This window comes from Lissotriton helveticus, chromosome 12 (assembly GCF_964261635.1).
Source record: "Lissotriton helveticus chromosome 12, aLisHel1.1, whole genome shotgun sequence".
Lineage (NCBI taxonomy): Eukaryota > Metazoa > Chordata > Amphibia > Caudata > Salamandridae > Lissotriton > Lissotriton helveticus.
The window spans coordinates 16,690,564-16,705,853 of NC_136073.1; the positions used below are offsets into that span (position 1 = coordinate 16,690,564).

The window sequence follows — 15,290 nt, forward strand, 5'->3', positions numbered from 1 at the left end:
TCAAAATATGGCCCCCCTGAGCTCCTCTGGGCTCACACACGTTGGGGCGACCCCCTGCCAACTGGGGCCGCCCTAGATGCACCAAAGTCCATTATGCCCCTACGAGCCTCGGGGCTCCCCCAACAAGATGAGGCCCCTTGAGCCTCTCTGGGCTCGCCAAACGCGGGGGCGACCCACTGCCAACTGGGGCTGCCCTTGAAGCCCTCGTGGCTTCACAATGGCAACAGGCGCGAGCTCGCGCCACTGGGGGGGGGCGGACACCGTCACCGTGCCCCGGCGCCCCTCCCCTCTTCTGCCCCACTCTGCCCAGACTCACCGGTAGCCCATCGCGGGCGGGGCGACAGCAGGTCTCTGCTCCCTCGAGGCTCTCCCTCCATGCGGGGAGCCTCGCGCCGGCCTTCTCTCTTCCTCGCCGGGGCTCCCTTCGCACACGGGAGCCCCCAGCGGCCGACCACGAGTCTTCTCTTCTCTGCAGGGCTCCCTCGGCACACGGGAGCCCTGCCGCCTCGTCTCCCTGGGGCTCCCTCAGCCGAGAGGAGCCCCGTCCACCGCCGCCATCTCCCGCCTTCCTTTGTTCTTCCTCCCTCCCGCCGACTGCGGGCGGGACTTCCGGCCGGCCGCGACAGGATTGGCCGGCCGGCCAACCACTTCCGGGTCGCTGCGGGCAGCGCAGCGGCCCTTCTCCGCAGGTAGGCAGGCGGGGGCTGAATCCGTTTACGGCCACAATTAAACAGCGCTCTCAAGCGCTGGGGGGAAAAAGCGCGGCAAAGCGCTCAGAGCACAGCTAGCGCGCTCCCCGGCGCCGAAGGAGATCCAAAGCGCTCCATGCGCTAAAGGATAAAACCAAGCGCCCAAAAGTACATACAAAGCGCTATCAGCGCTCAGAATCCTAATACAGCGCTAGAACCAAAATAAAGCGCTCTTTAGCGCTGGAGCACCATCCACCGCGCTCCCAGCGCTAGAACAGCAGGCAGAGCGCTTCCAGGCTCTCAGGAGGAGGCAGAGCGCTTCCAGGCTCTCAGGAGGAAGCACAGCGCCTCCAGGCGCTAGGAATACAGCTCCAGTGCTCTTCCCTAGGGAAATGCAGCTTCTCCATGCTGCCAAGGTCCCAGAGTTTCCCAGGGGGCAAAGCCAAGTCCCCCCATCCGCCTAGGCAGGGCAGAGGGGTCCCCCAGGAATCCAGGCAAGTCCATCAGGAGTCCAGGGGCTGGGCAGGACTCAGGGAGTCCCCTGAGCCCAAGCAGCAGCACGCCCCTGGCAGATTCAAGTCAGAAAACAAGAACAAATTGGAAGGGAACACAGCCCCTTCTTATACACAGAAAAGGCTTTGAAGTCTTTTGAAGTCTTTGTGTAAGCGAGCCCCTAAGCCCTGGGTGTATCTGGTTTCCCTCTCCTGTCAGCCTCAGGTCAGAGGTGACAGGGGGCCATCCGGAGGGAGAGGCAGCAGGGTGGGCTGACAGGCACAGCCTGGCACCCCCAGAGCTCTTCCCTCCCATCCGTGACAGCAGATGGGGGCCTTTCATCTACGGCTGACTCAGACCCCCCTCCTCCAGGGCCCTGCAGACCCCGTCCTACTCACCAGACAGTCCATCCACCAGCAGGCCCAGGCTCATCAGCCAATCACGTGCCAGCAGACTCACTACACAATTATGCCAACTTCTAAAAGTGGCGCTTCTAGACTAGACACAGCCATGCCGCATATACCATTCTGCAGCATTCCTTCTCACGAGTTCATACATATCAAACTCGACCCTGTACTCCCCATGAATCATGAATCTACCATGGGCATACATATCCCCCATTCATTCCTATGGGAGGGCAGGTCACTCACCATCCATACACAGAGAGCACACGCACTTTACACTGTACCACAGTGAAAAAGTGCGCAGAGGCCTAAAATCACCAATCCAGGTTCCAAAAACAGGCTAGGAAAAAGAAAAAAAGTCACGGGGTGAACCTGCCCAAAGGACCGGGTCCAACACGACCTTACTCTCTCACAAACACCCTCTTACTCTCTCACAAACACCCTCTTGCTGTCTCACAAACACCCTCTTGCTCTCTCACAAACACCCTCTTACTCTCTCACAAACAACCTCTTACTTTCTCACAAACAACCTTACTTTCTCACACCCTCTTACTCTCTCACAAACAACCTTACTCTCACAAACACCCTCTTATTATCTCACAAACAACCTTACTCTCTCACAAACACCATCTTACTCTCTCACAAACACGCGCTTACTCGTTCACAAATGCACTCTTATTCCTTCACAAACACCCTCGTACGCTCGTCCTCTCATCCATCCACTCTTACACTCCAGCTGTCAACCTCTCCCGGACTATCTCAGTAGCAGAGCCAGTGGGACATGGGCCCCAGTGCAAGGAAAGAAATGGGACCCTGTGGCTGCTGTTTCAATCATGAAATGCAGCAATGATAAAGGCTGAATAGGCCCCTCAAGACCCTGCGCTTGTTGCACTGCACTTGCTGCACCAATGGAAGCTACACCCCTCGTCTCTCTCACCCTTTCACATGGACTCTGCTATTACCTTTCTTTCGTTCGCACTAACTCATCCTCTCACTCTTTCACTCTTTTGCTCCCACCTCTCCATTCTCTTTCACTCTCTCATCCGTTCCCTGTCTCTTACCCTGTCAGTCTCTTACTCTCTTTATCTCGCTCCAACACAGCCACATTTGACTAGTACTGCCATTCTCACTATCTCTTGCTTTCTCCCTTACACCCTTCTCACTCTTTCCCCATCCACCTACTTTCTCACAAACACTCCCTTACGCTCTTTCTCTCTCACCCATTCACTGTCACACTCTATTCCTCATTTGTTTCTTCTCACCCTCTCATTCTGTCTCTCGTTGACATACTCTCTTTCAATCACACACTTAGGGGCAAATTTACAAGCCGCTTGCAACACTTTTGTACCACTGTTGCTTTACTTTTTGAGACGCAACGGCGGAGTAAACAATGCACCGTTTTGCAGCCCATTTACAACTACTACTTTTTAAAAAATGCACACAATCTGCCTGCAGCCCCGCTCTATTAAGAAAGGGCACTTAGTAAGTCCAGAAGCACTAACATATATCAGTGATTGTAAAAGCACACGTTGTGCTTTAAGGCTTGCTGCATGTCTTTTGTTAATAGAGCGCATCGGGTTGAGTGTCTTGTTTAAAGTTTTCCTGTTAATTGCAACACCCGACATACTAATACACGGGCTGCATTTAAGATAAAAACTTTCAAAAAGGCACACAATCTGCTTACAGCTGTGTTCTATAAACAAAAGGCACGCAGCAAGATTAAAAGCAGGACGTGTGCTTTTACAATCAATAATATATGTTAGTGATTGTAAAAGCACAAGTCGTGCCTATAGCATGAGCAATACCCAAAGAATGGCACGCCATGTACTGACCTCATAAGGATAGCAGAGGGAGTTGGACTCCTCAGAATTTAAAGATGTAACCAGACTTTCACCCCTGATGTCAGCAGAGAGCACTAAACTTGCTGACCTGCCTTGGCGGTGAGATAAGCCCTGGAACAGATTTTACAGGAGTTTGCTGAGGGGCTGTTGGTATACAATATAGAGAAACACACCCTAGGTGTGATCTGTAGATAGACGGTCAGGCATGCTTATTAAGGATGAGCCGTGGGGCTGGTGGATTAGCCAGGTCTCCGTCCTATGGGGAAACAAGCAAGCCTCTGTAAAATGCTCAGCGGGAGGTGTGTAATCCCACCTCAAGTATCCAATATATTCTCGCAATGTAGCCGTCCGATGCATGTATTTTCCCTACAACCCTCATATTATAGGGATGTGCAAAACATGAGGGAGCCATGCTCCCCTTCATATGTCAGTACAGGGATATTCCTGAATGGTCTTGTATTCCAGCCTTGTTGCTCCTTTATCCATACACTTTCGCGAGTGCCTGGTGTGTAAAATCAGTGTTCCGGCTCACCCAAGTGATAGGAGAGATAGACGTGCCCTTTCTTCATAGAGATCGGCTGGGGCAGATTGTCTGCTTTTTTAAAAAGTATTCATGTTAATCGTTGCGCCTGTCATGCTTCTACAGGGCGCTGCGAATAACATGAACACCTATCTCTTAGGAGATGTGCTGTATGGGTGCGCGCTCCATAGAAGACACTGCGCGCTCGGATTGTAATAGCTGCGCGCGCGCCCTCGTGTGCACGTTCCAGGGAACAGTGGTCACAATGTATGTCTGACGAGGGGCCTAAGCGGCTATGGGTATGCCCAGATGTGGGTCCCGTGCTCGCTGCGCAACTGGACTTAAGCTCGCCTGGCTGATGAGGGACGATGCGCTCAAACCGGTCCCAGGATCCTTGATTCCGGTCCAGGGAAGATCTGGCATGACAGTTCGGTCTGGACTGTTCCCATGAGGCACAGGGTCAAGGATGATTTGCATATGACTGGGTCCAAACTGGGGTGGCGTAGTGAGCTAAATAACGACGATGCATTCAACGCAGATCTTTGTGACTGGGGCGGAGTGTTTTCATTGTTCAGCGTTCCATCCATCATTTGTTCCTTTTGCTCTTATAAAGTGGTGTCAGCTGTAGGGGCATCCGGATGGCAATGATACTGCAGCCGTACAAAATAATAATAAAAATAATACTGAGCTTATAAAGCACCTGGTTACACTAGCCAGTGTGTCCCCGCGCTGTGCCGCTGAGGAACCCGTCCTGGCCTGTTCCTGTGAGGTGCCCACTCCTGGGCACCCCAAGGTGAAGCCAGGCATCCTAGCGGTAGGGCCGGTGTGGAGATTAAGCAAGCTATTGTCCAGAGTTGCAGAGTGGGACCCATGATTAAAGTAGGCACCGAGGCGAGAATTATCAGGTCGGAGGACAATGAGCCCAAGACCCACCGAGGCGGGAATTGACCCCTGGTCCGGGCCACACCTCTGCATGAGAGTCTGCCGCTCTAACCAGTGAGCCACACTTCTCCACAAATGCATTTGATTGTGTAGGAAGGGGGTGTCTCACGTGAACAGCAACCATGCCAGCCTTTCATGACCACAGGTTTAAGTGTCAACATCTGCGTGTTGATAATGATACGTACACCTGCACTGAATGTTTGTGAGGATTTACAAGTAAACACTCCAAAACGATAGTAATACAAGCACTGACAAAGCCAATATATATTGCATAGACGAAACCAATTGGCTTTGCCAGTGCATGTTGTATTGCATGGAGGCACAATTCCGGAGCGAGGCTTAGAACGCAAACTCACTGCAGGCAGGAACAGATCCGGAGCGAGGCGTGGAACGCAAACTCACTGCAGACAGAAACAGATCCGGAGCGAGGCGTGGAACGCAAACTACCGGTGGTGATTGGCAGCACATTTGAAAACTAATGCGTAGATCCGGAGCGAGCTTTGAAACGGATACTCTCGTGGCGCGTGCCGTTATAACGGAACAGAGGATGGGAGCCGCAGGTCTCAGTGAGGCTTCAAACGCAGACTCTCGTGGAGTGTATAACTTCTTTATACCGAAAGGGGGCCTGGAAACGGAAGATCACAGCGAGGCTTGAAACGCAGACTCTCGCCGCGTGTATATCGTCTTTACACCGAAAGGGAGCCTGGGAACGTAAGATCACAGCGAGGCTTGAAACGCAAACTCTCGTAGCGCGTATATCTTCGTCTCAGCGGAAGGCAGGCTGGGAGCTGCACGCCAGAGCGAGGCTTGAAACGCAGGCGCTGTCAGGGTGCGAGTAGCGTTCCTCCGGCCACCGGTCTGTGTCCTTGCAGGGGGAGACGCCGCTTTCCTTCCAGCTCAGCCCCTCCGACCGGCGCCATGGCCCCCGCCGCGCTGCGGCTTCTCAAGTGAGTGGCGCCCGGCCTCGGTAACATATGCCAGTGTATGGTATAGGTAGTGCTGTGACTGGGCAGGTACTCGCTGGTGCCGAGTCAGTGCCTGCACTTACCTGGAAGGGGCGAGTGCCTGCACTCCTTTAACTGGAAGGGGCGAGTGCCTGCACTCCTTTAACTGGAAGGGGAAAGTGCCTGCACTCCTTTAACCGGAAAGGGCGAGTGCCTGCACTCCTTTAACTGGAAGGGGGAAGTGCCTGCACTTCTTTAACCGGAAAGGGCGAGTGCCTGCACTCCTTTAACTGGAAGGGGAAAGTGCCTGCACTCCTTTAACCGGAAAGGGCGAGTGCCTGCACTTCTTTAACCGGAAAGGGCGAGTGCCTGCACTCCTTTAACTGGAAGGGGAAAGTGCCTGCACTCCTTTAACCGGAAAGGGCGAGTGCCTGCACTCCTTTAACTGGAAGGGGGAAGTGCCTGCACTTCTTTAACCGGAAAGGGCGAGTGCCTGCACTCCTTTAACTGGAAGGGGGAAGTGCCTGCACTTCTTTAACCGGAAAGGGCGAGTGCCTGCACTCCTTTAACTGGAAGGGGAAAGTGCCTGCACTCCTTTAACCGGAAAGGGCGAGTGCCTGCACTCCTTTAACCGGAAAGGGCGAGTGCCTGCACTCCTTTAACCGGAAAGGGCGAGTGCCTGCACTTCTTTAACCGGAAAGGGCGAGTGCCTGCACTCCTTTAACTGGAAGGGGAAAGTGCCTGCACTCCTTTAACCGGAAAGGGCGAGTGCCTGCACTCCTTTAACCGGAAAGGGCGAGTGCCTGCACTCCTTTAACCGGAAAGGGCGAGTGCCTGCACTCCTTTAACCGGAAAGGGCGAGTGCCTGCACTCCTTTAACTGGAAGGGGGAAGTGCCTGCACTTCTTTAACCGGAAGGGGGAAGTGCCTGCACTCCTTTAACCGGAAAGGGTGAGTGCCTGCACTCCTTTAACTGGAAAGGGTGAGTGCCTGCACTCCTTTAACTGGAAAGGGCGAGTGCCTGCACTCCTTTAACTGGAAGGGGAAAGTGCCTGCACTCCTTTAACCGGAAAGGGCGAGTGCCTGCACTTCTTTAACCGGAAAGGGCGAGTGCCTGTACTTCTTTAACCGGAAAGGGCGAGTGCCTGTACTTCTTTAACCGGAAAGGGCGAGTGCCTGCACTTCTTTAACCGGAAAGGGCGAGTGCCTGCACTTCTTTAACCGGAAAGGGCGAGTGCCTGCACTTCTTTAACCAGAAAGGGCGAGTGCCGGCACTTCTCAGCAGGATGCAGCTGGAACGGTGTTAGGGGTGGGGAGATTGGCACAGAATGTCCTGATAATAAGGTTATTGGACGAGCCATCAGGCCTCTACCATGCATGTCACCCCCTCCCCATTATACTTTCCTCACTTCCCAGACCCTCCCCTCGCTACCATGGGTACACCAAGCAACACCCCTGGCAGACTTGAGCAGGACCTCCAGCAAGCTTCTTTGAGCCCCTTGGGATATCGAATCTGGTGACCTTACTTATGAGGGAAGTGCCACGTGCAAGTACAGCCACCAGGGAAGAGTAGGGACACACAGGATCTCTCGACAGACTGAGGGGAAGGGTGGTTCGAATCTAGCCATAAATGGTATGGAGACAAGGAGCAGATGAGGCCTGCAGCCTTGGCCGGAAGCAATAGGGCTCTGTTGTCATGGGGATCAGAGCCACTCAAGAACTGCACGTTCCAGTGACGCCTCACGGTCTCGTTACACCCCAGACGATGAGGACCAACATTGGAGTAAGAGTGTTGTTGCAGTGCAGAACGCTTTGCACAGCACTACTTTGTTAATTATTAGATGATGGCACTGCATCTCTGGTCATCATAGACCGTATACTTTGCACCTATAGTAAATCGTAGAGTGTATATATATATATATATATATATATATATATATATATATATATATATAGCACCTCTAGTAATAATAGTATAATGTGCACCTCTGGTAATCATAGAATATACTGTGCACTTCCAGTAATGACAGCGATCATTCTATGCGCCTGTAGTAATCATAGAGCGTGTACTCTGCACCTGTAGTGATCATAGACCATACACCCAACAATTCTACTTTTCGTATAGAGTATACGCTGAACCTGTAGCGTGTGCATGGGCTGTCGGGGAGGAGAGGTGCCTCGATTCTTAGTAGTGGGACAAGTAACACTCCTTGTTCAAGTAATAACCTTTTAACTTCTGAGGACCCCAGCTGAATCAATACTAGAATCCGAAGCCCCACACTGAGTCGTTAATGGAAACCAAACACCCGTGGACCAAGCAATTCCTATGATTTGAACATCAAAATAATCCACACCAAAAAATTCACAAAATGCTCACACAGCAAAAAATGTAATTTAATTCATAATCAAATGTAAAAAATAAAATATTTGATTTGTAGATACTTTATTAATTTTAATATTGTTTAATTTTGAAAAACAGTTGCTTACCACCTAAGGTCTCGCGGGACACCAGGGGTCCTTAGACCACAGGTTAAGACACACTGGTTTAATGATTGTTAGATCTCGGTACAAAATTTTTCTTGGACATTATGAGCCATGCATAGTGTCTTAAACTTGCATTATAAAGTGTGTTTATTCAGATAAGAGGGACAGCGTCTGTTGTAGTCAGAAGGAAGTCACGGTAGGGTATTGTGGGTAATAGCTTCCTTGTGATGCTCTCCTTCTTTCTTTAGGCTCGTCGCCAAAGGAGGTCTGGCTGGTGGTGCTGTGTATGTTGCTTATGACCAGGGACTTCTGGGAAGTGGAAGCCAAGGGGAAGCAGCCCTTCAGAAGGCCAAAGCTGCTCTGCCGCCCGCAGTGAATGAATGGGCCACCTATTTTGGCTGGCAGGTAAGGACCAACTGGCTTAAGGAAGAGGGTTGCAGAGACCAGTGCCACCAAGGAACAGACCTGATGTGTGAGTGGTGCAAAGTTTAGGCCTTAAACTTTTACCACTAAAGTTCCTATCACTTCTGCGTCTGCTGGTCCGCCGCCTGACTTCAGTCCGGCAACATCAATGGAAGGGACTGGGTGTGGGGCAGTGGTTGGGGGGGACGGGGGGGGCAGAAAAGATGCAAGTGCCAACATGTTAACCTTTACTCTGTATTATGTAATGTTAAGTCAATTGGATTGTACTACTGAATATCGTGTTACAAGAATATCAAGGGACAAAATAATTGAAATGTAAGTCTATATAGGGAAGTGTACATTTACTATTCTTTACTCCACATGTACAGTATCTTGTAGATATGTGCTGTGTAGTTACACACATGTGGAGTTAGGTAAAGGAAATCTAGCCATACTTGATACTGTCAATATTTGGTCCCCGAGAGTGTGCCCTATCATTATTCTTGCTTCGAAATACAGGGTGCACGTTGGTCATTTGTAAAGCGCAACTAAAAACCTCTTCTTAAGGAAAGCTAGCTGCCTTGATCCAGCTGCAACAGGAGGGCTCTCCGTGTCCTAATGAATCGGAGGTGTTTATATTCCACTCTCACTCATGGAAAAAACAGTCCATTTCTGCTCTCAGTACCCAGAATCCCCCCTCATCACTGATTGGCTGCACCTTTTGGCTCTGCTTTTTTCTCTTCTTTTGCCAAGTTTGTGCTTTACAAATACCACCTACATATGTGGGTCATCGTCCAAGCTTTGTTGGCCCGAACTGAAAAGGCACAGCTAGATCTTTTGAACTTTAGAAATATTATTTTTATTTCAAAAAGTATTATATAGCGCTAGCTTGACACGTGGGTCTCAGAGCGCTTTACATACACATAGGAGAAAAAAGAAAAGCATTACCTAGCAGGACCCAAGAAAGCAGAGAGTATACAAGTAAAACATAATAATTAGCCAAACAGTAAAGGGGAGGTAAAAAAACACACATTTAAGAAACCACCTATCCTTAGTGGTCAAGTGAGAGGGGAGTCCGCAAGGATATTGAAGTCTAGGTTAGATGATGTTGGTCGGTAAAGCATTTGTGGAGTAGATGGAGTTTCAGTTCCCTTTTGCAGCAGGAGAAGGAGGGTTGCATCTGAGGTCTGGGTACATTACCAGAGAAGGATCGGCACTGAGTGGTTTTCATTTTTGGAGGGATGAGAAGAAGTGAGTTGGAGCTTCTCAGAGTTCTGGATTTTCCTGCTTTAACCAGTTTGCTGTTTAGGTAGTTGGGGGAAGGTGAGTGAAGGGTTTTGTGTGTGATGCAGGTCAATTTGTAAATACATCTCTCTTCCAGGGGGAACGAGTTGAGGGTGCCTAGTGACTTAACTGAGTCGGATAGGACGAGGGGGCAGTTTAGGACATCAAGAATCTTGAGCCAGTCTTGAATTGGTCGGTGGTTACTTTTCGGGGAGAACATTATTATTTCCGTTTTGTTGGGGTTCAGCTTTAGGTGGTTTATGTTGAACCAAGTTTGGATCTTGGTTAGTGGGACATTGAGGTGTAGAATGTTGCTGTGTGATTTGATTTTGTAATAGATTTGTGTCATCTGCATATAGGTGGTAGTTAACTCCTGCTTGATTCAGAATGATAGTAAGGGGTTCCAGGAAGAGATCAAAGAGGGATGGTGAGAGGATCGAGCCTTGTAGGACCCCAAGTGTGACATGTGCAGGTCTAGAGAGACAGGAGTTGATTTTAATTTGTTGTGAACGGTGCTGAAGGAAGAAAGTGAACCATTTTAATACTGTGCCGTTAATGCCCGAGCACCTCTTCAAGGTCTCAAGTAAAGCTGGATGATTTATAGTGTTGAATGCTGCTGATAGGTCGAAGAGGAGACAAGCTTCACCTAAGGCTCTGTGGATATCATTGGAAATGTTGAGCATGGCTGTTTCAGTGCTACACCCTTTCCTGAAACCCGGTTAACCGCTTCAGCGCGGCGCGAATTTTCGCGCTGTGCTGAACGTTCCAATGAGCCAAAGGGCTCATGACGGAACGGTTCCGTCATGAGCACAGGCCAACCGACGCTCATGACGGAACCGTTCCGTCATGAGCATCGAAGGGGTTAAAAGGTGTCGAGGAGGTTAAACTCATCAATGTGTTTGTTGAGTTGTTGGAAAACGCAGTTCTCCAGTGTTTTGGCTAGGAGTGGCAGGTTGGAGATACATTTGAGGTTGTTGAAATCGTTAGGGTCGGCCCCTAGTTTCTTGAGTATGGGTGTGATTTGTCCTAGTTGCAGGGAGTCTGGGACACAGCCTGATGTGAGGGAAGAGTTGATGATTTTTGTCCAGACAGGGGCAATGATGTGGTTGAATTTTTTTACTATTGTGGATTATTAACATAGGGTTCTCTGGCCTCGGTGCTGCCTTGGAACATTGCATTTAAGCTTCTCCATCAATGAAGCTTGGAACCTTACAGCGTAGTGTCTACCAAGTAAATCAGGGGGGCTTTAAGAGGATCTGAAATATGTGGCAACAAATTAAACAGCCTGGAACGTATAGGCAGGAAAACAATTCACAAAATAACACTTTTTGGGATTTATAACCTGCAAAAGTTGATTGTGTGACTGCCGTGAAGCAGAATTAATCAGAGGCGACCCTAATCTTATAAAGGGAGAATGGAGGCACTGGGCAGTCATTCTTCCGCTCTAACTTTTATAGGACATCTGTCCTCCTTCCAGAAAGAAAGCCAACCTTAGGGCTATTGGGGGTGGGGGGCAGGGGGCAGTCCCCTGAGTAACTGTCATCTCACAAGATCAGGTTTTCACAGAGCAGTCGACTGCCTAGAAATGACTAGCTAAATGCTTTCGCAATGATTTTGTGTGGCTTGTTGAGGGTTCTCTACCACATTAAAAATACTCTGGAACTTGGAAACAACAATTCTGACACTTCAAAATTTCCCTTTTCAGCTACCGGCCACGCCAAAGTTGGACTTTTCATTGTGCGAGTCCTGGAACTGGGGTAAGGAAATAATTTAAGAAAACTTGTCAGTATGAACTGAATTACATGAAAGTATTTTTTGTTATTGTTAATGGTGGGTGTCCTATGGTTTCATTCTATCAAGTGTGTGTTGGGGGGGGGGGAGGTTGTTCTTGTGTACCGTATACACCATAGCTGCCTAGCTTCCTGCTACTTAACCCGTTCCGTGCGTTTGTCGGCCAACAGCCATCGTGAGCACTACCTCCGCAGTGCTGCGCACATCTGTTGGTCGACGTGGCCCCGCCTACTGCGCTAAAGCGCCGCGGCGAGATTGCAGCTGCGATTAATTGGTGTGTCAGTGAACTGGCATTCTCAGTAGGCCTAGCATCCTGTCACCAACTGTCTACGTTGGCTGGGGTTGCGCTTACACAAAAAAATTGCAAACACAAGTATCCATTTGACCTGAAAACAACTCGCATGACTTTCTTTTTCTGACCTTTGCACTTCTCGCAGTGCGTTGCAGGTTAGTGTTTAAGTACAAATTTGATATATTCGTATCTATTCTCCAAGCTTTGGTTTGACTTTCGATCTAGGGGCCTGACTCAGTATTTTGAATGTGCAGGACATCCACCAAGAAGGTGTGGCTTTCCCATCCATCCTCTTTAGAGAGCACAGATGTCTATGCTCCCTAAATGAGGCAGGCTGAACATCTGGCACTCTTTGGCAGACGTTGTCCACAGAACTCTAAATCCGGCTCTGGACTTTCAATTGCCGCCCTTGTGGTGAGTAGTTCAGCTTTCCATGGCCTTGGCTTCATGTAGGTTAGTACAAGGGTTTCACCTCTACTAACAGAAGCTCACAAAGTCTGCTTGCCTAAGACATCTTTGGTGTGACCACCCACCCTTCTGCTGCGCACGCAGCTGATGGCGAGCGCAACTATTCATTCCAGCCACTTCAGTCTGCGATGTGCGCTATTTAAATTGGCAACCTTGATTTCAACATCAATGCCCCAGAGCCTTCGCTAACCCTTCCACTCTACCGTCACCAAACCCTATGAGCACCTCCTCTTTTGTTATGGATTTGGCAGCAGAGAAGCTGGTCAGGCTGCAGTGTTGCACATTCATCAAAACTATCCATGTTGCTTTGACGCAGCCATTGCACCAAGCATTATTTCGGTCCACATGATCAAATCCAACTCTTTTAGAAACTAATAAACTCATACGAGGGCCTAGATTTCCAATCACTGCCCCTCGGGTAAGTGTGGTGGCAGTGGAAATAACACGGCCCAATAACGCGTTATTTGGAGCTACGGTACTAGTAAGCACACATTCACACGTTTATTATTACAGTGCAGAGGTCAAATTCCAGTTTATTACCACAGTGCAGCGAACATGGCATGAGAGAATCACTACTGCCTCCCAGATTGCAAACTTCAAGTGTTTTACACACGGAAACAACTCTCCTTACAGTCGAGTGACTACTTTAGTATGGCTTGTACCTTACTACACACAGTTAACCCTGTGCACCTTGGTTTTTGTTAATTCTTATCTTAAAAACAAACATGAAAAACGCCATGGCATAAACTAAGTATGCAAATACACAGACTAGCATAGGCTGCTTACTACCATTGTTGAGGGAGTGACATCATGACCTACTCGAGGCTTCGCCTTTCATGAATCTGAGCCCCCACACACTCCAGTGGTAATAAATAGTGTATTACTCTTCACATCCATACATATACAATTACTTTTCGATTTTGTTTAATAAGCATCACTTATGTGTGACTAATGCGTTTTTTTTCATATTCCGTTTTTCTTTTTAACTTTAGTATAAAAATATGCGTGATTGTTTTGGACTTGCGGCTAAACAGCTTTGGTAGGAGGCACAACACGTCCACCCGTTAAGCATGGTGAAGTCGTTTCTCGAGACTTCAGCTAACCAGAGGAATGGTTTTAGTAATGAGATTCGATATAGCGGCTTATTACAATTACGGCTGCGATTAGTATGATGATCTTAAGGGTGGAATGTTCTTTACTGGGTGCTCTGTAAACCTAAAATGGTGCTTTGTCCGGAGAAACACACGGTTATATAGTGAAATCTGAACCAAGTGATGCGATCTAGAAGTCTTTATGATTAAAACACTCACATGACGCTCCAAACATGCGCCGCAGCCATTTCTCACTGTCTTCGCATTTCTGAGGTGTGACCACATGAAGTTTGCATTGGTGAGAAAAAGCGCAAAATCACTTTTTAAAAATCACATTTTTTAGCAGTCTAAATTCAGTTATTGCCTATCTCCCGTAGCTCTTTATTAAATAGTTTTACTAAACAAAATCTGTACTTTTCCATTTTATTTTTTTGTGCAAATTTTTCAGAGCCAATTTCCTTTTTCCCTTGGTACCAGTATAGTTTCTGTAATGTGAACCGAACGGTTTGATGCGTTCCGTGTTAGAAAGCAGCAACAATGGTGTAAAAGGGCATTTGCACTAGTGCAACATTGGTGTAAACTGTATGTGATGTGGCCACTGTGGTTTTTTGCCTACTCCCAGGCTGGTGTATTTCGACCCCAAAACTCACTGAACTCGTGCCTAGGCATTGTGCAAAACCGAGGCTTCCACAAAGTTTAACGCCTACTCGCTTTCTTCTTGCAGGCGTGCAGAAGTCCATTGCTGCTTTATCTATAGCCCCAACGCGGGCCTGTGAGTACACGCAGGATGGTTGGATGTACGTGAAAGGGCTCGTGAAATGAAGACATGAAGCAATAAGTTCCATGCGGTCAGCTGTTCACAACTACATATGAACCTAAATAAAGGGGCTTCTTTTGAAATCTTCAGTGTAACGTTTTTTTCGTGGGGCTTTGCTGATGTCCCTCCGAGGGCATGGCCGGTTGAAGGGGAGTTTTACTTGTAATTGTGGGACCCATCATCTCGTTCAGAAATGTAAAATGCCCACCGGAACACAACCTTCAGTCTCTGGGTGAAGACTTGAGGAATTAATTGCCAACAGAACTTTATAAATAAATAAACAAGAACAAACTGTTTGCAAAAGTAGCCATAACATTTTCTAAGCAAATTTGTGTCTTGCATGTGAGCTGTTTGACTCTTTGACAAGGACGTAATATGGTGGTTGCCAGTTGAAGCACCTTCTAACAGTCTATTCCCTGCATTGCTTTTAATTTCCATTCACATTCTAACCAAAGCACCAGCAGCAGTCTAGGTCCGCGCTCACTGCAGACAGTGCGTGCTTACAACTTGGAACAGTGGTGCGTCTGCAGGTTTGGGTCCCCGAGAATGGGAGCATGCCGGCCCGAGACACCACCAAGGACGAGTGGGTTCTACTATTGGAATGCTGGTCTCGGGCTGATGGCTCAGGTCACCGCCAGATGGAAGGGGCTCTGCTCTTGGAATGGTGGAGTGGCTGGCAGTGCCGGGTCATACCAAGGTTGGGTGAACCATACCTATGGAATGCTGCTGCAGCATGTCACTGTCCTCGATGGGGTGGGCTCTACTCTTAATACTGGGGTAGCATGCAAGCTCGGGTCACACAAGTTGAAGAAGCATTGGTATAGAAAAGT

The 15,290-nt window shown here is 48.8% G+C and overlaps 1 protein-coding gene across 1 annotated transcript; it reads left to right on the forward strand.

The window, feature by feature from the left end:
• Positions 1 to 5,674: 5,674 nt before the first annotated feature.
• MICOS13 (mitochondrial contact site and cristae organizing system subunit 13) lies at positions 5,675 to 14,543 on the forward strand. Its single transcript, XM_078670279.1, has 4 exons — positions 5,675 to 5,835; positions 8,564 to 8,720; positions 11,707 to 11,758; positions 14,368 to 14,543. Exons 1-4 carry the CDS (start codon positions 5,807 to 5,809, stop codon positions 14,463 to 14,465), a joined length of 336 nt encoding a protein of 111 aa, XP_078526405.1. The 5' UTR covers positions 5,675 to 5,806; the 3' UTR covers positions 14,466 to 14,543.
• The last annotated feature ends 747 nt before the right edge of the window (positions 14,544 to 15,290 follow it).